This window comes from Gambusia affinis, linkage group LG05, assembly GCF_019740435.1.
Source record: "Gambusia affinis linkage group LG05, SWU_Gaff_1.0, whole genome shotgun sequence".
Classification (NCBI taxonomy): Eukaryota; Metazoa; Chordata; class Actinopteri; order Cyprinodontiformes; family Poeciliidae; genus Gambusia; species Gambusia affinis.
Window position 1 is genome coordinate 22,295,716 of NC_057872.1, and position 25,390 is coordinate 22,321,105.

Here is a 25,390-nt window from a genome sequence, read left to right on the forward strand (position 1 = left end):
ATGTTCATGCAACGTCCTTTAGTAGGTCTTCCATTTCGTGTCTGTAGAGATTTTAATAAGCGCCACTGAAAAGCGTGGCGGGTCACCTGTTTCATTTATTTAATATTAATATTGTCAATCCGACCTGTCTTGGAAACTAGATACAAATTAAATCATTTTAATAAATCAACACCTTAGGCACATTTGAAAGCCTTTTTATTGAGCAGAAGCATCAGGTTTTTGTGAGCAACACAAACAGCCACTATAGACTTTATTCCAGCGTGGAGCCGTAAACCTCAACCTCACAAAGAGTAAGGTACTCGCTCCTGCTGGGGATGTTGATGTTTAGGTAGCGTCCCTCCATCCCATTGCAGTTAAACTCATAAAGCATCTTTCCTGGAGAAACTAAGATCACAGCACATCTGTTAAAAGAAACAGAAAGTGAGTCATATTTATTACATTCTCAAAATTGACACTACATTTAATAAAACCAGCAACTAAAATGATGTCCTACTAAAAGTGACTGCAACCCTGAATCATGTGCTCAGGCTACATAGTGTCATTCAGCCATCTGTCTAACAACTTTCCTTTTACAAAATCATAAAATTCAATTTATGGGCTGCACAGTGGCGCAGTTGGTAGAGCTGTTGCCTTGCAGCAAGAAGGTCCTGGGTTCGATTCCCAGCCCAGGGTCTTTCTGCATGGAGTTTGCATGTTCTCCCTGTGCATGGTGGGTTCTCTCCGGGTACTCCGGTTTCCTCCCACAGTCCAAAAACACGACTGTCAGGTTAATTGGTTTCTCTAAATTCTCCCTAGGTGTGAGTGGTTGTTTGTCCTGTATGTCTCTGTGTTGCCCTGCGACAGACTGGTGACCTGTCCAGGGTGAACCCCGCCTCTCACCTGGAACGCAGCTGGAGATTGGAACCAGCAACCCTCCTGATCCCATTAGGGACAAGGGTGAACAGAAAATAAATAAATGGATGGATGGATGGATGGATGGATGGATGGATGGATGGATGGATGGATGGATGGATGGATGGATGGATGGATGGATGGATGGATGGATGGATGGATGGATGGATGGATGGATGGATGGATGGATGGATGGATGGATGGATGGATGGATGGATGGATGGATGGATGGATGGATGGATGGATGGATGGATGGATGGATGGATGGATGGATGGATGGATGGATGGATGGATAGATGAAATTCAATTTATTAGTGAACTACCTGGCATTGTTGTTCCCGTTGTTCTCAAGAGAATTTCCTATGAGGATCTCGGCGCCGTTGAGTCGTTCTTGAATTACATCCCGGTTGACGACCTTAACGGAAAAGACTTTGCGTATTTTCAGCATATCCAGTCGCCACCAAGGGTTTGGTTCTCTTGTTGTGTGCGTGCAGGAAGCCTGAGTCCACTCGTTTCTGCGATTTCCATCAATGGCCCTCAATGGATCACCAGCTTCGAACAGAGAGGATTGTGTGGCTTTGCCAAGAAGGGCAAGATTCTCACCTGTTCAAGGAAAACATGGAAGATAAAAAAATCAGCAGGAGTTAAAATAAAAATTTGACGTATTTTTTCAGTTTTTGTAGTTGTCTGGGGATGATTTATCATGATGAAATACATTTTACCAATGTTTCATTGTCACATATTGTAACTTTTGTCTGCTTCTTTGTGTGTATTTGTATCTGGTATAATCTGTGGTCCATGAGTCGTATTATAACTAAACCTTGATTTTCCCTTTTTGAATAAGATGAGTACTATTAAAGGTTGCTTGGTCCAGTCAGTCTATGATATCAGCTCCAACAATCATGGTGGAGTTAGAGTTTGGTTTAAACAAGAAGAGAATACAAATCTGTCCTTCCATGAATCAACAGTTCAAGTATTGGTTACACAACGGGAGGAGGGAATTTTCTCTCTCCAAAAACAATGACCAATGTCGGTTTTTGCCCCAAAAAAAGTGACATAGGTCATTATTTAAGGATGGTGATTAAATATTTTATTGCTAAACTTCGGCTTTTTGAGAAGTAAAGCCAAAAGATCACCTAATCTTAATCCAACAGAGCATCTTTAGGGTCTGTCAGGAAATTAGGATGAGGGATGTTCGGCAGACAAACTTTGTGACGGCATCGTGTTCATTTGTGGACAAAAATCTCTTTCCTGTAGAATCTGGTTTTGTGTTTAAAAGAAATGCAGATCCTGTATATATATTTCTATTTGCTATAGAAAACAAATCTACCAAAAGAATTTATCAACTGGAACTACATAAAAATCATTCCGCAATGATCAGTTTTAAACCATAACCCAAAATGTAGCCTAAACCTTCTCACCGGTTGGGGCGCGGTACCCGTAGACCTCCACTTCACAGAGAGTCAGAATCTTGTCTGATCCCGGTATCACAATAGTGACATAACGTCCCTCCACAAGGCCAGGAATATTTATTGTCTGCGAGACTCCCCTTGGAATGGAGGAGATTGTAGCAGCTCTGAAAGAGAAAAACTTTGTAAGCGATATCTAGGATCTACTTGGAGTTGCTACCAAAGACTTCCTGGTGTGACATACAAATATTATAACCACTCACAGCAGGTTTTCAACACCATTGTTTTGTAGAGAGTTCCCGATGCGAATCTCTGCTCCGTTGATCCTCTCTTCGCAGCAGTCTCCTCTGTTGGTGACGATGACCTGGGTGACGACATACGAGTCCAGCAGGTCCACTCTCCACCAGGGGTTGGATTCAGTGTCAGTGTGGCTGCAAGATCCTTTTTTAAGGTTCCAATTTCGGTTTCCATCTATAGCTTTAAAGGCATCCACGAACCCATCCCACTCTCCTTTGTAGTGAGAAGACTCAGTGGCTTTGCCACGTAAAGCCACATTTCCTGGGGGGTGGGAGTTAAGAAGAATAGTTTAATCCTATTTTTATCTCAATGTTATTATTAGTCTTTGGACTAACAGGTTCTGTGATAAATTGTGATAAAGAGTGACAGGTGCAAAAGAAGCAGCCTCTTTAAGACGAAATGTTAAATATTTAATATTTAATCTACGACTGATCTGTGGATAAGAGTTGCTTCTTTAAAGTCAGTTGTCCTGTGTTTACAGTCTCAACAGATTAATAAATATTTTTAGAGTAGACTTACGATAGTTTTGGGCTGAATTAATTCCAAACAGGAGCAGCAAATGAAACAGGACAATGTCTTTCATGATTCTGCATAACACAAACAAAATAGAAAATTATTTCACAACAAAAGTTTCTAAACTTCTGAACAGTTATTAAGCAGAAGTTCTGATAAGTCCGGGTTATTTTTACGCTCAGCCTACTTTTAGTATTTACAATTTCAATTGTTAACTTGATGTTACTTGAAATATGATCAAGCTTTAATGAAAGATGTTATAAATTCAGATCTTACTCTGATTTCTTGGAGGACAGATTTTTTGTCACCGCAGCCGAAGGTCTTTATGGTTTGACTTGGTTTGTCACAGAATGTTCTTCCTCATATAAAAACCTTTTCATCGTCCAATCACGTCTCATCGTCTAGGTACTCCTCTTTTATTCCCCTAAGTTCAACTGCATTTACAGACTGTCTGCCAATATTTACTGCCCTCTGTTCAAAGAACCACATTTGGGACTGAAGGCCGTTTTTGACCATCTTTTCAAAAATGTTCTGTTTGTTTTTACCCATCAGTGCTAATCCATGTCAAGAAATTTTAAAATCTAGTTGGGAAAAAGAAAAGAAGAAATTAAATTCTTTTGGATGGGAGATAGGAAATATTATAAAAGATTTTGGTTTATCTGATATAAATATTAGTCAAACAGTTCCTCTTTCGCCAGTTTATCCATGTCTATTTTATAATAATGTTGTTGATTTGACTCTGTTGGAGAAAAGGAAAGGAGAAAACATTTCAGATCCATATTTGGTTCAATCATATTTAGATAATAAGTACTATGGATATGTCCAAGTTTTTACAGATGCGTCTAAAAACTCAAATAGCAGCAATGGGGTGTCTTTCATTGTTCCAGAATTCAGAGTTAAAAATGTTAAAGAATTACTGATGGAGTATCAGTTTATACCGGAGAGATGATGGGAATTATTTTAGCTTTAGGATGGATTGAGGAAGTCCGTCCATTAAGAAGCATAATATGCTCTGACTCAAGTTCTTCATTATATTCATTGAAAAATAATCACGCTATTAGTAGACCAGATCTTTTATTAGAAATTCAGTTAATAACTTGTAGAATTCAAGCAATGGGTTTATTAGTTATATTTACATGGATACCGTCACATATAGGAATAAGAGGGAATGAGTTGGCAGATAAATATGCAAAACAAGCTTCAAAATATAGTGTTATTGATATAATAGTTCCGTTTAGTAAAGACGAAATCAAATCTATTATTATACAAAAGATTAAGGAAAGATGGCAGAGACAGTGGGAGGAAGATAGAACTGGTAGATGGCTGTACAGTATTCAAAGAAAAGTTGGTGCAATGAGGAGAACGGGACGAAATAGAAAAGAGGAAACGGTTATATCTAGGTTACGTTTTGGACATACAAGGTTAAACAGTAATTTATTGAAAATAGGAAAACATCGAACTGGGAGTTGTGATTTTTGTGGTCAAGAAGAGACGGTAAAACATGTTTTGTTGTTCTGTACAAAATATTCTGTTGAGAGAAGGAAATTAATTAGTCGGTTACAAGAAAATAAATTACAGTTAAATTTACAAGATATTTTAGAAAAAAAATTCTACTTCTAAAGATATAAGTTATTTAATTAATTATCTCAAGAAAACAAAATTGATAGAAAAGATATAAGGTTTTTTTTTTTGTTTTTTGTTTTTTTTTTGTTTGATGGGGGTGTTTAAAGTTAGCGTCCCGATCCACACTCCATTCCAGTAGATGGCGGTAATGCACATCTAAAAGTTGCTTGCCAACCGCCATAAAAAAGAAGAAGAAGAAGAGGCACATCTAAAACATGCAGAGCAGGGGGCCTGAGGACTGGAATTGGGAAACACTGTTCTAGTGTAAAGTGCTATATACGTTCAGTCCATTTACCATTTATTCATCTCACCCTGGGTCTGCTGCCTCTGCCTCGCCATCAACTCATGACAGTTTGACCATCTTCAATAGTAATTTAACACCTCTGCATTTACATTCTGACTAGTAAGAATAATAATTCAAGATTTCTTCAATGACATTTTAATAAGTCAAAATTTCTTTCAAGAAATCTCGCATGATGTCACTGGGTTTGTCATTTGGTTGGTCACATACCCATAACTAGGATTTAAGATGTCTTCACCATAATTATGACTAATTAAAACTGCATTTGTGGATATCTGAATTAAGATTCAGCCCGATTGTGCTGCCACTGAACTGTCTAAGCAGTGGCCTGCAGAATGTTTGGTGTTCTGCATAAAAGTGTCAGAAAGTGCCACCATGAATAAAGCTCAGCAGTTTGGTATGCAGAAACCCTCATGCACTTTAAGACCGTTTTTGTTTATTCACTTCTGACAAACTCAGTGTATTAAAACGGGCTTTGAAAAGTTAAAAGTGCTGCTGAAAGTGGTTTGTTTTCTTCTCATTTTTATTGTCTTGCTGAGTAAGTCTTTGAAGCTTTGACCAGACAGAATATAAATTCAAGAAATCACTAATGTCATTCTGACTATTCAGAATGTTAATTTAGGATATCTCACATAGAAAAGTTGTCTAATTAAAAATATCTCTAATTCATCTGGCGATATGTTAGAAGGAAGTTTGAAATTTCACGTTTATGGAAACCTGATGACCCTGCAGCATCATGTCAGTGTGAGCCAGACAAACCTGCTCAGTCAACAAAAGGAATGTTTTAATTAGATTTTTTTATTATTGCTTAGTCTTGAGTTGCATTCTTCAGTGTGATATTTTTTCTCTGTTGTTTTCATTTTCAAGAGCCTAGAGTGTTTTTCTTATTTTTAAAGAGTTTAAAGGTTTATTCAGAAAAATGACATACTACAGACAGCTTGGGTGTAGAAACTTTGCTCCGTTAAAGCTGTTCTAACGACACAACGCAGCATTTTTCAAATCAAATCTGTGAGGAGTTTATGGCTTTTCTGGCTTTTCTCTGGTTTCTCCAGCTTCCTATCAGGCATTTTAGCCAACAACATGTTAATCGGTCAATGTTGGCTGTCAGTAGCTGTTCTTGCCTCGTGTCTCTCTGTGTTGTCCTGAGATGAACTGTTGAGGGAGTTCATTGCCTTTACTACTCTAACCATAACCCTCATCGCTTTGACCTTGTAAGTATTAGGTAAGAATAAATAATGAAAGATTTCATCAGGAATCATCATTCTGGTAAACCAGCAGGGAATCTGTGATGTACCTGCTTTTAAATACTGCTGACTTATCATGTGTACATACTATATTTAGTTAGCATTTTTTTTTTTTTTTTCTGTTTTATGATTTTGCATTGTGTGAAGTTTTGATGTTTTCTGAACAGGTTGTTGTTGAAAATGAGAATTTGTTCTCTATTTACTAAAAATACTGTGACAACTGAGGGGCCCCAATTTAATACCAAAATACTGTAGTTTTTGTTCTTTCTTTGCATATTTAATTTCTGAATTTTTCTTTCTTTCTTTGAAATGTCTTTTTATTTATTATTAGTAATATATTTAAAAATATGGTATAAGATACTGCAATAAAATTTTTGCAGGTTTTAACCCACAAGCAGGTAAAATAAATAACATTTACACAAAGGATAAGGAAAGAAATTGCTACAAATATATATATTTGTAATTTCCTCATCTTTCTGAAGTGCCTTCAGCGCCCCCTAGCGGCCCCACTCTGAAAAACACAGTGGGGCCGCGTGTCAAAATTATTTTTTAGATATCTAGAATGTAATTATGAATGAGAAAAAAACAACTTTGTTTAGATTGAGTTCAACATTTCCACAACTTACCACTTTTTGTATCACCAAAATCAGATGCTGTGTCCTTATCAGCATGAAGTTCTCACATAAAACAACCAAATGGACCATAATTCAGAAGATCTATTATCCATGCTGTCAGTTAACCGTGAGTAACACACGACTCATGTTAAACTTTTCTTAAAGTTTTACTTTCTAATTTACCGGGTTAGTTTTCATACTGTTTTGCATACAGAGGAAGGAGAATCAGAATAGCAAATCTCCCTTACAAACTTAGACTGTTGCAACTAATATATAGCCTTGGGTCACTCTTTGGAAACCACTAGTAATACTAAAAACTGTGCAGAAATGAGTTATCATTACTTGCTATAAGTACTTTGGGTGTAGCAAGACTCAAAAGGCTTCACATTATGTAAGTCTCTTTCACCCTATTATAAATATCATAAACTTTAATATTGCTATACATATCTCATAACTTCTTTGTTGGCACCTTTATAGGACATCTATGTTTTCTGTGAAAGTCATGACGATCATGGAAAGCATTATTATTATTATGATATTGCACCTTACAGGTCAGTTTCTGTTTTAAGCAACCTTAAAATTGAAAACAAAAGTTGTCATCCAGTTCACTTTTCATGTGTTTTCAAGAGAGAAATGTTTCTTTTTGGCTTTGCAGGCCTGTGTTCTCGTTGTCTCCGTGTGCATCAGCACCAGTATGCCTTATTTGACACTCCAAAAACCTGGAACGAGACGCAGAGCTACTGCAGAGAGACATGCATTGACCTGGCCACCATGGAAGCCATGAAGAAGACGGTCATGGTTCTGAAAGCTGTTGGAGACGACTACAGTGAAGCGGTGTGGGTTGGGCTGCAGAGAGGCAGTACGAGAACATGCATGGTCTCTTGCAGACAAAGATTTCTACAAGGAGGGAGAAGAAAGTTATCTCAAGTGGGGTTCAAAGAGTGGCTACAACTGGCTCTAACTGCACAGACTTCAGGTATTCGGTCTGCTTTGACAGTAAATGGCATTTCCCATCGATCAATGAGAGGAGTAACTGTCAGGATGTTCAAATTCATATGAATTTTGACATTACAGTTTGTGCCAGCTTAGGTCAAGATGCTTCACTCTTATCTGGCTTTTCAGGCAGCAGCAGAATACGTCACCACTTCTTTTCTAAGAGCTCCTTCAACGAAGCCATTTTTGCTAAAATCAGACAAATAAAAGTTCCATTAAGTGTTAAGAAGTTTCTCTTCTGATGCTAAACGAGACGAAATCTTTGGGTTTTTCCTAATATTGCAGTTACATCTCTATCAATTAAAATAACTACCTTTTCATTAGCTGATAGACATAATGATCATAACCAAAAATAACAGAATGAATTTTTTGGATTTGATTATATGCACCGGTACCCAAAAGAGATTGCTTAAAATTTTTAAAAAGGAGGTATAAATGTCAAAACAATATAAATGTATTATTAACTAAAATGTTTGTTAAATGCTATTTTCATTAGAACTTAATTTGCTCAAAAAGGGAAGGTGATTGATAGTAGATATTTTATAAAAATATAAAACAACCTGAGAAAAATGAACATTTCACTGATCTCTTAGCTGGTGAGTCTTTGTTTTGCCTGGAGTCCTTCCTGAAACCTGGTTTAAACTCTAAAACTTCTTAGGAACAAACCATGAAGGGGATCAGTACATCCTCAGCCCAGAGCGAAAGAGTTGGATCGCTATTCAGGATTTCTGCAGGAAAAACTCCACAGACCGGATCAGCTTGAGGAATGATGCAGAACAGCAGACAGTCCTGGAGGTAGCTAATGGAGAGCCTGTGCATGTTGGGGCTGGTCAGACATGACAGACTCTTCATTCAGGTACACAACAAACTCTGCAGAGTTAAATCAACAGTATGCCGAGTCTGTTTGGTCCCTTTCAGGATTGGCATAATGACACTTTTAATGCCAATTTGCTTTAAAAGTTACATTGAGAGTCTATTAAAAGTGCTAAATTTGCATTAAAGTGTGATTATTTATTTACAAACCACCAAAACATCATCTATATCAGCATTTCATTCATTAAAAATGAATGGACAAATAATAATGGCTTTCCAAGCAGTATTTATTATTATTATTTATTTATTGCTTCCTTCCTGTTTACATGCCAGATATTGGGACGTTACAGCCATAACAAGGTTATGTATTTAAGCCAAGAGGTCACCGTCATGCCTTCTGTGAGAGAGGAAAACATGCAAATGACCACTGCCAGCAACAGTTCCTCAGTGTTCCTCCATTTATGCAAAGAAAGTAAAAGGAGGAACACTGCATTTCTTGACCTCAGGTCAAGAGGTGAAGCACTGCACAAAAAAAACTAAAACAAACTGAGAAAACTGAAATAACATTAAATGAATAAGAATGAATTTGTGTATAGCTTATAGACAATCAGAACATTTAACCCACTGATTAAACTGTTTAAAAAGCAATTCTACCAAATTCTAAGGAAAATCAGTGTAACTATCAGGTTTCAACATTGCTATCACAAAAAACACATGCAGGCTGTTTCCTATAAGCTAGATGGGCTTGAACACCTGAGACTCATTTGACCTATATATAATGAAAACTGCTGCAACTTTATCTATGTTTTGTTTTTGTCTTGTAACCTACAGCTCATATTCTTCCACACATTTTAAATCAAGAGGGTTTTTAAGGTGTTTCCTTGTCAAAAATGTTCCCGTCAGACTGCTTCCTCCATCGCAGCTGCACGTCCTCGGCACCGGTCACATTCTTCTGCAAACTTGTGTGCATGCAGTGTTCTGTATTGCACGCTGGGTGCAATAGTTGCAACACTTACCTGCTCCAGGATGCCGTCTTGCACTGCTGGGTCTTTTATATCCAATGCTGAGTTCTGCAAGTTGACCCTCACTTTGAAGTGCATATGTTTGGTTTCTACAAGCATACATGTGCATTAATTTGAATTAGAACACTAGCATGTTTTTTTAAATTTAGAGTAGCTCCATTATTGTAATAAACACAACGTATGAAGCTACAAATTGAAGTGAGTTGAGAACCTGGGAGGCAGGAACAGAGGAAGGGGTGCGTCTCAGTGCAGTCCAGTTCTCCCCAAGTACCGGATTCGTTCTTCAACAACGCCCCACAGCTGTCGGCGGAGGCGCTCCACACCGACGTTCCTGGTAGCCAGTTTCTCAAGGACGAGTCGGCCCCGTCCGACCACACCCAGGGGTCCCTGAAGAGGCCAACCCACACTGAGGCGTTGACGACTAAACTCTGGATGATCTCCAGCTCGGCGTCGTTCCTCACGCTGGCCAGGCCCGTGTAGAAGGTCTGGCAGTGTTCCAGAGCATCACTCCAGCCCATCTCTTCACCAACCATAACATACTGGTCCCTACCTTCTTTTGTGTCTAAAAACAAGAAATAAAAGTATTTATGCCTCAAATATAGAAATAGAGTCAACATGAATTAAAAGGATTTAGCAAAAATCTTTTTTAAGAATGAAAATGTGTATTTCCTCTCCTGATAAAGGTTATAGAAAAGATATATGTTAGAGCTATAAAAAAAAGTTTTATTACAGCTGAATGATCTCACAGTGAACATTTTTCATGATCCTAATCTTAGGTGTCACTAATGGCCTGTGAGCCTTCTTCACTTCCAAAGAATCTGTTAGCATCCATGGCATTATAAAATCTCAAACTAAAATGTGATTGTAATTGGGTCTTTTTTGTAGGTTTATGACATGAAACATTTAACTGTGACTAATAGTCTTACCGTCGAAGCAGATGAACGGGAGATTTAGATGACAAGCAAGCGTGTAGAATAGTTTCTGTTTGTAATACCCACAATGGTAATTTGGAATTGCACCCCAATCATAAAAATCTTTTTCTCCTTTCTTGTAGAAATTTCTGGCAGTCAGAGACCAGTGCCAGTTCCTCGTTTCTGCTTGGAAAAGCCCAAACCAGGCGTCATCTGGTCCACCCTCAATGAGCTTCTTGACTTCATCCATCTCCTCCAGATAGTAAATGGTGGCCAGATCCAGACAGTTCTCTCTGCAGTAGATTTGTGCGTCTTTCCAAGTTTTTGGAGTGGAGAACAAGACGAAGCGATTCTGAGAGGCACCCAGACACAGCGAGCACAAGCCTGTGGCACAAAACGGCATAAATATCTCATTTCGGTGCTGTCCCTTAAAATAAATGTTCCTGATAAGAAAGGTTCGGTACACGCTGACCTGCCAGTAGAATTATGGACATGAACTTTTCCATGGCAGCTATGACAGTCTGCAGATGGGGAAAAAATTATTATTTCTGTATTTGGACACTAAAAAATACTTTTCACATGAGCGTCAGTAATGAGTATTACTGTCAATAAAGATAGAAAAACAAAAGGAGGAGTACATTTTAGCCAAAACATTTCAGAAAGTTTCTAGAAACAATCTTGGAAATTTATGAATCTGGAAAGTTGAAAATTTGCTATGAAATAACTCATAAGTTTTCAAATTAATCTCAGAAATTTTCAAGAAAAATGTGTGGTAACTTCTGCGTTTCTCATAAAATTTCCAAAAGTCAAACATTTTTCACTTTTTAAACTCAAAATTTCCTTGTGTTTTCTAAAAGGTTTCTGAAAATTAATCTCAAAATTGTTTTCTTGCAAGTTTTTAACTTTTCAAACTCAGAAATGTTTCCAAGAATAATTCTTAAGATTAAAGTTTTTTTTCTTGCCAATTTATGACCTTTCATTTCCTTGTTCTTTCTAGAAAACTTTTTTTTCTATCTAAAATGACACTAAAACACTGTCGTAACTCTCTATGGGATTTTTAAAACATTTCTATAAATACAGAGTAAAGATTTTTTTAAACAAACATTTGCATCTGTTTACATTGTTGTTGCAGATACAATCAAAGTCTTACCAAATATCTGGTGGCGTTTCAGTTGTCTGTTATTTCAGCTGCGCTTTCAGCTCAAAACTGGACAATAGTGGATCTTTAAAGCTTTAAAGACCCATATGTTAGAGCAAACAGGTGATTTAGAAGGTGATGTTTGTGATAAGTGGAGTCATATTTTACTATTTGTTCTCCTCAATATGGAAAAAACATGAAAATCCAGCAGTAAGACAAATGCAAACTTTGTTAATCCTTTTGAAAGGTGAATCAAAGACAGAACCTTAATCATGACAGAAAGAGTTACCCAACAGGGTGGATTTCATACTTATTTAGGTGGAGACAATTCATCTAATTGATTTAATGAACTTTATTTGTACACATTACTGTTGAAAGACTGATTTGATTTATTTTGGGCCAGTTTACATCAAGACATGACCACATTCAGACTTGTAACAATGATTGTCAAGAGTAACAGACTCTTTCAATAACTTTTTTCTTTACAATTCTGCCGTTTTTTCATCAAAATTCTAACTATTTAAGAACAAAGTCTGAAGTTTGAGATTAAAGTTGGAATTTTGCTTTTTTCTTTTCTAAACAGTACTGTACACCTGAGTAAACCTGAGTGTATACCTCAGTATTTATATTTTATTATAAAATATCTGAAAGTAATATATGGCCTTTTTGGTTATCACTGCCGAAGGATTTCGGTTATGAATGAACTTTCTGGACGCCCGTGGATCTGATTATTTTTACAATATACAAAGGGGAGATTCGGTTGTATATTTTATTGGTCCTATGGGTAGCTACTTGATTACACCACAATTTTTACTCACTTACCATCTTATATAAAGTACATAGGTCTAAAAGTAAGGTTATTATTCCGACATACATTGAGCTTTTTAGTCTTCTGTCTTGGCGCCACACACCCCTTATTTCAGGTGTAAATGGTACATTCCGCATGTCAGCTAGCCCAGAGCTAGCATAGACACCCGAGCATCACCCTGTCAGAGAGAAGAACTCCTGTGCTTTTGTGAAAACTGGTTGCAATATTGGTGCCATTTCTATTTTATTTAAAGGTTTAAACAATCACTATGTCCACCGCAAAGAAAGGAGACTTGTCTCCAAGCGAAAAGGAGTTGTTTCAGGTTATTTCTGCAGGTAAGCCTCCTCGGCTAAGGCTAATCCTTGCTGGTTAGCTTGTTTCATACAAGCTGCACGCCTACCCATTTAGACCATTATAGCCAACTACCTAGAAGCTGTGGCTTGACAGCACTGTATTTTAAATAAAAAGTAGAAAATTTCTTGTTTTTATTTTTACCTTTCTATTGATTCTAACATGAACGCTAGAAATAAGTGTGAACATGTCAGTTAAGTTTAGCTGTAGATGGGTTTGTGAATTTGTTTTGTATATTCTAGTAAAACTTCAATCTGAAAATGTATGAAAGTGATAAAAAGACGAATTCTCCTTCTTTTTAGGAAACGTCCAGGAAGCCTCCAGGTTGCTGGGTTGTAAAGATGTTCGTGTTAACTGTCTGGATGAGGTAGCTTAGCACAAGTAAACACACCGAGATTGATCATTTTATCCTGACATGCTCATAATTAACTTTTTTTTTCTCGTTACCAGTTTATTAAAAAGAATTGTGTTTTACAGTTGCATTTCTTCAAAAAAGAGGCAAAACAATTGCATGTACTGTTATATTAATACAATATGGAACATTAACTGTTGCTTTTTTGTATATGTACTGTGATGCCTTTAAGGTCTGTATTTATTTTTATGTTGTTTATGAGGAGCTTTAGGATTCCTGTCCATATGAGAAGTTTGAAAGCAGTCTTCCCTCTCAATAACTGCTTTAAGTCTTCCCTCTTAGGAAGTTTTAAGTGAATTATTTTGTTTACCTTAAAGCTTTTAGCAGCTCTCCCTCCTCTTGTCTGATCATGTATCCCATATATGTCTCTATTTTGAACTAAAAAAGGTGGATTTATTGCCTTGAATGTATCTGCTTTCAACTGTGCCAGTCTGCTCTGTCAGCTGTAATATTTCTACTCGGTTTCGTCTCACCCGCAGTATGGGATGACGCCGCTCATGCACGCTGCCTACAAAGGGAAAGCAGACATGTGCAAGTTGCTCCTCCAACACGGAGCCGACGTAAACTGCAACCAGCATGAACATGGATACACAGCGCTCATGTTTGCTGGCCTGTCAGGTAAGTGACAGTATTTGTCCATCACCATGTAGATTGGCAGGTCCAAACAGCAACAAGCAAAAATGTCTGAATATAAGATATATTAGAGGTTTTTCCTTTATGTCTTTAGGTAAGACTGACATCACCTGGATGATGCTGGATGCCGGGGCGGAAACAGATGTGACCAACTCTGTTGGACGGACCGCCGCTCAGATGGCAGCTTTTGTTGGTTTGTGACCATATAATTTATTCTCATTGCAATTCCAGTGCAACAGCAGCAAAGTGACAGACAATCAAAGCAATTCACACAAAGATAAGAACATAAAATATATAAATAAAGAATAAAATACTGTACAGTAAGGGGAAAATTTCAACATAAATATTGTACAGTTATTAAAAGTAGCTACTCCAGTCAAAATCAGTGTACAGCTGCGTAGGGTAGTTCAAAAAGATATACAAAATGTGTCTAAGAGCATAAAATGAGACTATTTACAATAAGTGACTTCTGTGTGTGCTTGAAACAAGAAGATTTTACCAAGACAAAATAAGTATTACACTTAAGGTTTTCTATGTAAATATTGCTATTCTATTTTCTAGCATATATCTACTCATAATAAGTAATATTTTCTTAATATAAAGTTTTAATGTCTTACTGAGATAAATAAGTACTAAAACACTTAAAATAAGAAACATATTCTAACATAAAGCCTCTCAGTGAGAAAAAATATCTCGTCAGAAAGAAAACAAGTATAAATCTTCTTAATTTAAGATGTTTAATCTTACGTAGATTTCAGTTTTTGCAGCGTAGCAATAAAAGCTGCAACAGCAGAGATGTTATTTAAAATTAAGTTCAACCATTGTTTTATAATTAGATAAAAACTATCTCTTATATTAATACAATGGACTGAAAATATTTGGATAATTGATGCTAGTCAATTCATTTTTATTTGATTAATTTGGTAGGTTACTAGAATGTGTGTTTATATCGCAAAATTACAAAATACAAGATTTCAAGTGAATCATCAAAATGATCTGTCTCATGGTAAATGATGTTTTATTGTCTTAAAATCGACATTCAGAGTTTTAACCAGCCTCCACTTTTCATCCTTAGGTCAGCACGACTGCGTCACTGTAATCAACAACTACTTTTCTCGAGCCAGGCTGGATTACTACACAAAGCCGCAGGGTTTGGAGAAGGAACCGAAGCTGCCGCCCAAACTGTCCGGACCCCTCCATAAGATCATCATGAGCACCAACCTGAACACGGTCAAAGTAGGACTTCACAGAACGGAGCATGTGGGCTCCGAAGACCCAGTTCATCTTCCAGCAGCCTGAATGAACCTCAATATGCTTTCTGTTTTCATGTCATGATTCCGAAACACAGTAGATACCATTTTCACCGTTTTTATTTAGTTTAATTATTACCGTCAGTAACGAAAAGTTGTAATTAAATGTGGCATCAAATCGTTAATTATTCCTAACAGGAAGAGAAGTGCAGCTCTACCGGTTCAGCTAATACAAATAAAAATCAGTTACCATAAAATATTGCATTCATCACATTATTTCTGACATAATTTACTGAGTTTGTGTGGATATAAAAGCTTTGTGACACTTAACAGTCTGTGTGACGTTAGTGTATCAGCTGCACCTTCAGCAAGAAGCCAACAAAAAATGAGATTTACACTGTCAACTTTTAAAGAGTCCGTCTCCACCTGCATTACGTGGTAAACCTTTTTTTAGCTTATACAAATTATTTCTCGATATAATCTGGATTTTAGCTCCGAATGTAAACATTTTTTCAGGTGAGAGAGATTTTTAGAGAGCAGCTTAAGTAATTTAAGTTTTATGAGTTTGGGCAGACATATTTTCTTGATTCTTTTTATTAAAAGTATCCAGTCACTTTATAGCATCTCCAGCAAAACCCTGAGACATTTCCTAGTTCGAAACACTTGAAATCAAATTAATTTATTGTCATATCAAAAAATTAACCTGGCAGCTTTCGGGTGAATTTTTCCCTTCATTTCTCCTCTTTCCACCTACTTTTCTCACTGCTTAAATTACAGAATCCTCAACAGTAAGGTGATCGGAAACAACTGGGATGGATCACTTTGTGTTTTTTGCTCTACAGTTTTCCAAAACGGAGTCAAATAATCTCCTTCGTTGTTTGTTTTGTTTTTCCAGTTGGTGATGCTGGTGAAGGAGAACCCGTTGCTCGCCGAGGTGGAGGCTCTGGACAAATGCAGAAGAGTGATGGAGCTGATCTGTGAGAAGTGCATCAAGCAGCAGGACATGAACGAGGTTCTGGCGATGAAGATGCACTACATCAGCTGTGTGCTGGGAAAGTGTGCCTCCTTCCTGAAAGACCGCGAGGACAAGCTGGACGGCCTCGTAAAGAGGTGGGAATAAGTGAGGGAATGGGTTTTATTACGAACAGAACCCTCCACATCCTCCTGGTAAAGATGTGTAAAAGCCCCTAATATTAACTAAACTGTTATTTTGGAAAATAAAATTTGGAAAATAGAACCTTGTTCATCAATTCAGCAGGAAAAAAACTCTATGAGTCAAGAATATTTTTCACGTTGGCATGCAGCTAGTAGCATTTAATGGTTTCTATGGAGACCTTTGACCCCAAATTGCCACTCTATCATTTCCTCTGGTGATTGTTTTACCTTCTTTATCATCCACTTTGCTCTCTGTTGTAAGATAATTGTTACTGCTCATCCAGCCTGGTTTGCTACAGTTGTTTTAATTTTCTTAATCATTGCTTTGACTTTATGTTGCTCAGAGTCGGTTTTAGTCTGTTCCCCTGTCTTACCTTGTTTGAAGACTGGCTAGAAGAAATAAGCCTTGATATTATATTAATAAAAGAGTGGGTAACTGAGTAAAAATATCTTTAAAGAGTAAAGTTAAAAAAGTTTCAGCATAGGATGCCAGTTTTACTCCAGTGATTTTTGTGGAAAACAATTGTTTATTATTTTAATTCCAAGTTACATAAATGTATTTAAAGTAACAGTTGAATTTATGATGCTGCAACAAAAGATGCATTTCTTTAATAGGTTTTTTAACGCATCTTTACCAGGGTGATTGTTGTATTTTATATGAAAACAGTTGGTTATTCCTTTTCTCATACCTGAGGCATATCATAAGAGTTTTGTTTTGTTTTTTTTGTCCTGTTTAAGTCGATATCACTTCAAGCTCCTTCTCCCTGCTTCTTTCTGCTGAACAACATATTTTGTTCTGGTGTTCACTGGATTTTTGGGTGTGTTCCCTTTTTTTTTTTTTTTGTGCGCTCCAGTTTGCTAAAAGGTCGTGACAGCGACGGTTTCCCAGTCTTTCAGGAGAAGTTTATCAGAGAATGCATCCGCAAGTTCCCGTACTGCGACGCCACGCTGCTGCAGCAGCTGGTGCGGAGCATCGCCCCTGTAGAAATCGTAAGTTTGCAAACTAAACGTCAAATTCATTCCAAATACGCCAACGATTGTTTCAGTAATTGATTACTCTATGATCAAAAAATTCTCATTCTGCAGATTTTGCTGTTCAACCACTTAAATGCTCTTTTCATACAATACGTTAAAAGATGCAAATAATCAATTGAATGATTTTTTTAAAATAAGAAAATAAGAATTTTATTGCCTTAAATGTTATAACACATTCCTTTAGTGAATGCTTGATCGTTGTAAAAAAAAATACTTTTAACATCAGCATGTGAAAAACTCAGACCTGTCTTTTCGACTGAACGTCAAGGCTAGTTTTCGGGTTGAATAATTTTTTATCTTTTGCTGAATTTGAACCAGGTGAAGATAAAACTGCCACTAAAGGAGTTTGAGTCGGCCATATTTACAGACAAAGAAGGTGTTTATTTATTACTGCTCTAAGTATGATGTTCTATCAGCAAATAGCCTATTTTGAGTCTGTCTGCACCAATTAACGATTAATCGGTTACTAAAATTAGATTATTTCAATAATCGATTCATCACGATTAATCGATTCGGCCCGAACATTTCCCTGCCTCCCAGAATCACAGGACGTGAAATAAATTCAGTGGCTCAAAAAGTGGATTCAGAAATCACATCTGTGATTTCGATGGCAATATCTGATCAGGTTTTTTTTGCCCTCCAGGGTAACGACCCCACGGCGCTCTCGGTTCTGACTCAGGCCATCACAGGGCAGGTCGGCTTCATGGACGCAGAGTTCTGCACCACCTGTGGAGAAAAGGGAGCTGAGAAGAGATGCTCCATCTGCAAAATGGTGAGCGTTGAAACCACAGAAATAGTTACCATGTGAAGGATTTTCACTGAAGGTTTGCTCCTTTTTCAGATCATCTACTGTGGACAAGCGTGCCAGAAAATGCATTGGTTCACCCACAAGAAGGTTTGTAAGAAGCTGCAGGAGCAGCGAGAGAAGCAGCAGGCAGAAATGGCCAAACTGAGGATGGAGCAGAGCAAAGGTGAACGAATCATCCAGAAACTTCAAAACTGAACATTAGCTCATATTTTAGGACAAAAATTCATTATCAGCTCCTGCCTCTCTGGTGCAAATGTGCAAAAAACTTGTTCAGCATTCAACCAACGTCAATAAAACACAATATTGTTTTCATTGTGGTTCCCTCAGATGTAACTTTACAGACCTCTGCTACGAAATAAGCCTTTTCCCTTTGAATCAACCCAAACCTGTTGAGGTTTTTAATTGTACTTTTATATCCTGAAGTTTCTGGAGTCTGAGATAAATCCAGCAATTTTACTCAAGCAAGAGTAGAAATACTTCACAATAAAATTACTCAAGTAAAAGTAAAAAGTTCAGCGTAGTAGAAATACTCCTAAAAGTGCTTTTCACCCCCCCCCAAAAAGTCACTCAAGTAAATGTATATAGTTACTCCCCAACTCTGAATGCCAGCATCTGCAGAAGCTCTTTGGAGAACAGGACTTTAAGTTTTGATTTGTTTTAATGACTTTGTGGAATCTGTTTCATTCTTTTACATTTTAGGTGAAATTTGCATTTTTTTTTTAAGCTAATTTGAATTGTAGCATATTGTGGTGACGGCTGGCCGTAACCTGAATTGGCTCTTCTGTTTTCAGAGGAGATTAAATCCGTCCGGGAGGCCGCAGACTCCATGCAGGAGCTCTCTATGGAAACCAAAAGCGAAGAGACGCCGGCAGACGCTGCAGCTGCAGAAACATCAGACTCCACTTCCAACACAGCTGCTGACAACTGAGGAGCATCCTGACATCCACCGCCTTCTCCAGGGCGCATCCACCCAGCACAGGCAGCAAGGAAACTTTTCCTGGAAACCAGATAGACTGCTCCAGGAGTATTTATCAACATCTGAGACTGAACCACGTCTTTTTGCCCATTTCCTATTTATGAATGAAAATGCTACACGTTCTGGTGTGTTTGTAGAAATGTGGACGAGCACACGGAGGCGTTCGAGTTCACAGCGACGGTGAAGATGCAACATTAATCTACCTTAAGAATCTGTAGCAAACAGAGGATGAAGTGGCTGCGCCGCCTGCCGTTTGTCTGATTTATTTTTGTACCAACGGCCCCATTTCATGCGTCTAAAATGAGGCAGCTTAATGCTGACCAAAAATCTATGAGGTATTTTTAGGTGTGGATGATATAAATGCGAGTTTGTCTTAGTGAACTATGGAAGAAAATGTTGGAGGCAGAGCAAAGAACTGTCGGTTAATAGGAAAATAAATAAATTTCCTTTAAAAAAATGTACTTCTTTTTCTCTTGTATTTACAATACTTCCTTATGAGACAACCCAAAAATAAAAAGTCTGTTTAATTCAATTCAGGATATTTATATTGTACTGATTCTCAACAAACATTTAATTTCTATTCAGCAATAGTCAGTTTAGTTCACATATTTAGCAAACCCCCCGAAAAAGTTAATTACATACATTTCACTCAAACTGTTGGTGAAAGTCAAACACAATTTATTATACAAAGTAATACAGGAGTGAAAAATAAAGCTGTGCTTCTATAAACTTTTATGATTACAAAGTTTAAATGGTATTAAAAGTGTAAGTAAGTTCTAAAAAGACACATTTTTATTTTTTATTTCCATTTGGGTTAATAAAAAATTCCCTAAGACACAGTTGTTTTGTATTTTTACTTATTGAATGTTATTTCTGAGTAATAAGTGTGTTTTTATGCATTCATTTTATTTCTTCTACTATCTCCACTGATCTCAGTGAAATTTCTGTAAACGTGTCTCATAAAATACATCTAAAGGAAATTATAAATATAAAATAAAATACAGTTAGCTTTAGATTTCATTTCCTCCATTCAAACATTTACGTTTTTGTCATTACATCTGTAGTTTGTAAAGATGACCACAGGGGGGCGCTGTTCTGCCAGGATTTAATTCTCCCCAGATTTTGGCTTAATTGTGAATGAACAGAATCTTTTTTCAACCTTTTCGGCCATAAAACAAACATAATTTCAATGTAAATGTAAATAATTTCAAAGTAAAAAACAACAAATTTCAAGCACTTTGAAAATGCCTTGCTGCTGAAATGTGCTATACAAATAAAGTTTGATTTGATTTTGATTTGAAATTAATGTAAATCCAAGAAAAGGATCTCAAGTGTTTGCCTTTGTGTGATTTTAGTCAATCTAGGGTCCGAAACCTGCAGTTCTGCGGCCCAAAGCGCCTCTTTGAACCTTCTAAAGTGGCACTAATCAACTAATTTTTCATGGTATTATGTCTATATTATGAAATAATAATAATAATAATAATAATAATAATAATAATAATAATAATAATAATAATAATAATAATAATAATAATAATAATAATAATAAAGGCAAATCGTAGCAATTTTTCAATTGTTTCATTCAATAATTGTGTTGCATTTCCACTACAGAGTAACAATGTACTACAATGATCTGCCATTAGATTGGAAACGTGCTTCTTTTTTTTTTTTTACATCATATTTCACAACTATCGATATCTCATAAACAAAAATGCATCTATCCTGTTATTGCTAAAACTATTTTTAGGGCAGGGGTAGTACTTTAAAACCTAAACTTAGAGATAAATTGGTTGTTCTTTAAAAATAACAGCCAACTTCTTACTGTAGATACATATAATAAATGATGAGTTGTCTTTTATTTATTTATTTCATTAGCAGCTTTAAACAAGTTTTATTTAGCAAGACTGAGGCAAAAAATAGTGTTTTTGACTGTACAGATTGTAGACCGCTAGTCCATTCACAAGAACAAAACAAACAAAAAAATTCCTTGTTGCATTTAAGCCAACTATAATGAATGGGTGTGCCCAAGTCTGTCTTTGAGTTAAAAGGCAGTGAATATTTTTGGCCCTTCTTACAGTAATACTAAAATAAAAGTGTAAAAATAATGACTAAGGAAAGAAAATAACTATTGTATAAAGCCATTGATTGTTGAAGGTGAACTGTAAGATCAGTCACGCTCAAAATAAAATAAGAATAAACCGATCCCCCAATGCACCAGAAAGATTCACAAAGTTGAGAATAACAAAAGCTGCTTATTGATTTGTGACACTAACAATCACATAAATACCACACAGCAAGCAATAGGCTGCGTTCACACTGAAAACCCGAAGTTTCAAACGTGAGCAGAATCTGAACGGCCAGGTCGTCATTTATACTCGACAAACGTCACTATTCTGCGTCCTGAGTCGCGCAAGAAAAAACAACCATGGCGGACTATAATGAGGATTAAGTTGTTAAGTTGTTAATTTTCTTGTCGGCGGTGGTAGAATCTGCTGACAAACATGCGCCAACGGGGGTGGGGGGTAGAATCGACAGTTTTGAGGCAGTTGACCAAAATCCCGGACGATTTTGAAATTCCCCCCGGACATGTCCGGGAAAAAGAGGACGTCTGGTCACCCTATGTTAATGTGCTGCTCCGGTTGAACAACTTCGAAATCGTAAAATACCGTTAGCATCAATGTTTACTTCCGCAAATACTGAGCACTTCTTGTTTTTTTTTTTGTTTTTTTTGACGGTTGCAAAACACTGAGCAGCTCTCTATGTGTGATGTTATTGCGCCCTCTACTGTGCATGCAGGTCACTTTCAGGTGGTTTACAGTCCTAACTGGAGATCACAAAAAGCCTCATACATTTGGAAGTAACAGCACAAAAAAAAAAATAAAAAAAAATCCGATTTGATTCCAAAATAAATCGGAATTTTGTCTCTTCAGGCTGGAGCTTTAGTCAGGAAATAACAGCAGAGAGTCAGACACAACCTGTCATCTGCTTTTGGGAACATTTCCAAACCGGGTTGCCACTGTGACCTTTCCCTCTCGGCTCTTTTCAAGGTGTTGAACAAACCTTTTGTCGTTCCCCTTTCTGCCTTGTCACACCTCTGATTACAGCATGAGGGTCCTTCCTGATAATAAACACGCTCCCGCCGTTCTGATTGTCAATGTCAAGTTAACCCGACCGCCTTCCACTTCCTGTGAGGGTCAGGAGCTAAACAGGAGGCACCTCTCACTTTTCTTTTACTTTCAGTGAGAGGCTCTAAAGCTGGCGCCGATCATGGTTGCCTTCTAATATTCTCCTTGTCTATTCCCAGGAGAAACTTTAGGGAGCGTTGAGTAAATAATAATAATAAAACTTTTGTACATTCAAATGTATGAGAATGTCAGGCACTTGTTCCACCCCAGGGTTTCTTTTTCTTTTTCCTAAAAACTGTTGGTTCCGGTTCTGCTTTGATTTAATGCCTTCCATTACGGCGTGAGATGGAAGGCATTTCTATTTAATGCCTTCCAATAAATGGAAGAGTAAATATTCCTCTGCGAAGAGGTAGCCGTGCTGCCCTTTATTTTCTGGATTGAATGTTTCTGTGGCGTCTCTGTTTGGGAAAGAAATAAAAGAGGCAGGAGATACTGACAGGCTGTGTGTGAAGTTTAACAACAAAGTAAATTCTAATGCAATGAATGTCAGGAGCTAAACTTGTAAAAATGTATTTTCCAGATGATTTCAGAAAACATAGACAGTGGTGGTTGGCTCTTGAGTTTAAGGATGAAAAGAACGACATGTATCCACCGTTTACATCTACTTCACCATTCAGGACTTGTTGGTCAAATAGAGCAAAAACAAAACATTTACGACAAACGGATTTGTTATACTGACTGCCAATAAAACCATCTGAGGACACTTTTGGAAGGTGGTTTTAAAGGAAGCTCACCCAGTTTACCCCCAACTCAGGATTTGAACCTCAAGCCCAATTCTGGAGCTCCAGACTCCAAATTTATTTTGAAAAAAGAAAAAAAAGAAAAAGCCTAAAACTTTTAATAAAGTGAAGTATTACTGCACTTGTCTTGCCCCTTTTTGGGGTTATTTTCCTGACCTGTGCAATCACATCACTTACGTCAGTTTGGTGTTTCTATTTCTCAATAAAAACCACAATATGGGTTTCTTTTAAATTCTGTCCTTTTTTAACCTGCTTGGCCATAAAATAAACATCCAACATTTCAATGGATCAGAGTAGAATCAAGAAATTATTGCAAGTGAAAATAAGTCTAAAGATTTATTTTAAAATCTCTAGACTCTTTCGAACATGACATCGATGATTAGCCAAGTGTCACTATGTAGTGGGGTTGTAAAACAGAAATCCAAGGGAAACTTCATTATTTAAAAGAACATAACATTAACATTAACATGAGTTTAAATAAAGGTTTTGGTTTGTTTGTTTTTTGCTTGTTTTACGTTGTGTTTGGGTTTGAAACTGTCCGTCAGATCTGGCAACCCTGATCCCAGGCCTTCAGGCTGCAAGTGCCACCAGCACTGTCGGTCCTTTGCTGTACTGACTGGTAAATATGGCTGAAATCCATCCATACATCCATCAACAAACAGAAAATAACCTGCATGTTGAATTTCTTCTTTTCATCAGTAAAACAGGTTTTGTTCGAACATTGTTTTCCATTTTTGTTCAGGTCAAGGTGTAGTGAGACCTTTTGATCTTCACTAAGTCGCTATTTTGAGGCATAATTGTTGTTGGAACTAAGACTTAGGAAGTGGGAGAGTACAACACAATAGTCTTTATTGTTTTCTATTTTTAAACATTGTAATTAGCTGTGTCCTTTCATCTCTTTTGTTAAAACTTTTCTTCCTGTGCATTTTAATTCGTCACCCTCACCCCACTTCTCTGTAAATGCTTTTGTCCTTTAATGTTTTGCTCCTTTCTGTAATTTTGCCCCTTTTTCCGTCCTTCCTGCAGTCCTATTATTCTTCTTTCTTTTATCCTTTTTTACCCAACGGTTCTCTTTCCCGTCAGCAGGATTTAACATAAGATGTTCATGAAATATCTTATCTTATCTTATCTAAGTTAAAAAAAAAAAATCAACCATTGTAAATTTCCTTTTGAAAGTCTTTCAGCAGTATCTGTTGTTTTCTCTACTCACTTTAAAGTTGTTATTCCAGCCTTAACCACTAGATGGCTCTACATTCAATAACCTGCTCCTAATCCAATGACCTGAAACTCTCACAGGATGTCAGATTAACCAAATATTTGCATATTGTCATGGACTGGAGGTTTAGAGTCATGCAGTGATTACTGTGTTTAGTTTATTCTCTAAATATCGAACAACTATTCCAGTAAAACAACAGTACTTTTAGTCAGAGCATATTTTAATTCATTCTTTTTTGATCAGAGAAGTCTTGGAATAACATTCACATAAAAAGCTATTAAAATAGCATTTATTTTGAGGCCATAAGAGACATAAAGACCAAAAGTATTTGATTATTCGTGGATTTTTCATGACCTCTTGAAAACAGCAGAAGTCAGCAGAAACAAGAGTGCGTTTGTTTCAGTATCACAGCTGCAGATTTTAACAAAACCATTTCAAATAAAACAAAAACTAAACATTTCCAAGAAATGGATTTGTTATACCAGCTGCCAAAAAAAGAGAGACAATATTAAGACACTTTTGGAATGTCATTTTGATCTATATCAAAACCTTTGCTGTTATTTTTTAATAAAAAAAAAGGTTTATCTGTTTGCGTTTTTCATCTGGGATAACTCTTTACTTAGAGAGCTGTGCTGTGAGCAAAACATTAATAACTTTTAGCATATCAAGGTTAGAATGACTGAGTTTAGTTCTTCTAAACACAGCATCAAATCGCACAAGCAGAAGTTTAATCTAATCCAAATCATTCTTTTTATTAGAATAACTATATTATGTGTGTTTAATGCCACCGAATAAGTTGCATATATAGAAAAAAAATAGATATCAGTCAAGAGTCAAGAGTTTTTCTCCTGGACACCAAGGCACTTTGCCCAAAGTGCTACTTCATCAGGAGTGTTCATGAAATTTAGTCACACTACTGTGTTTTCTATTGCTTATTTCTGAATAATATAATTTAGAAGATCTGAAATATTTGAGAATAAATGCAGCTTGGAAAGTTAAAATGCCAAGACGCAACAATACTTGACACACTATTGGTTGGCTTTTGCAAGCCA

At 36.8% G+C, this 25,390-nt stretch overlaps 2 protein-coding genes across 2 annotated transcripts; one reads left to right on the plus strand and one right to left on the minus strand.

The window, feature by feature from the left end:
- Positions 1–178: 178 nt before the first annotated feature.
- LOC122830703 (fucolectin-1-like) lies at positions 179–3,591 on the minus strand. The gene is made up of 6 exons (XM_044116277.1): positions 3,387–3,591; positions 3,117–3,184; positions 2,564–2,858; positions 2,313–2,467; positions 1,215–1,494; positions 179–401 (listed from the first exon to the last, which is right to left on the minus strand). Exons 2-6 carry the CDS (start codon positions 3,178–3,180, stop codon positions 251–253), a joined length of 945 nt encoding a protein of 314 aa, XP_043972212.1. The 5' UTR covers positions 3,181–3,184; positions 3,387–3,591; the 3' UTR covers positions 179–250.
- A 9,105-nt stretch (positions 3,592–12,696) lies between these two features.
- Positions 12,697–20,029, plus strand: ankmy2a (ankyrin repeat and MYND domain containing 2a). The gene is made up of 10 exons (XM_044116278.1): positions 12,697–12,912; positions 13,231–13,295; positions 13,820–13,958; positions 14,068–14,166; positions 15,049–15,209; positions 16,119–16,333; positions 17,233–17,368; positions 18,057–18,185; positions 18,255–18,384; positions 19,013–20,029. The coding sequence occupies exons 1-10, from the start codon at positions 12,846–12,848 to the stop codon at positions 19,147–19,149; spliced, it is 1,278 nt and encodes a 425-aa protein (XP_043972213.1). The 5' UTR covers positions 12,697–12,845; the 3' UTR covers positions 19,150–20,029.
- Positions 20,030–25,390: the final 5,361 nt, after the last annotated feature.

Bases quoted from the DNA above. Each gene is read 5' to 3' on its own strand.
- LOC122830703 (XM_044116277.1), bottom strand. From the start codon at position 3,180: ATGAAAGACATTGTCCTGTTTCATTTGCTGCTCCTGTTTGGAATTAAT. The intron at 2,859-3,116 runs GTAAGTCTACTC...CCCACCCCCCAG, and splicing joins TAATTCAGCCCAAAACTATC to GAAATGTGGCTTTACGTGGC. The intron at 402-1,214 runs GTAGTTCACTAA...TTCTTTTAACAG, and splicing joins AACGGGAACAACAATGCCAG to ATGTGCTGTGATCTTAGTTT.
- ankmy2a (XM_044116278.1), top strand. From the start codon at position 12,846: ATGTCCACCGCAAAGAAAGGAGACTTGTCTCCAAGCGAAAAGGAGTTG. The intron at 12,913-13,230 runs GTAAGCCTCCTC...CCTTCTTTTTAG, and splicing joins GTTTCAGGTTATTTCTGCAG to GAAACGTCCAGGAAGCCTCC. The intron at 16,334-17,232 runs GTGGGAATAAGT...TGTGCGCTCCAG, and splicing joins CTGGACGGCCTCGTAAAGAG to TTTGCTAAAAGGTCGTGACA.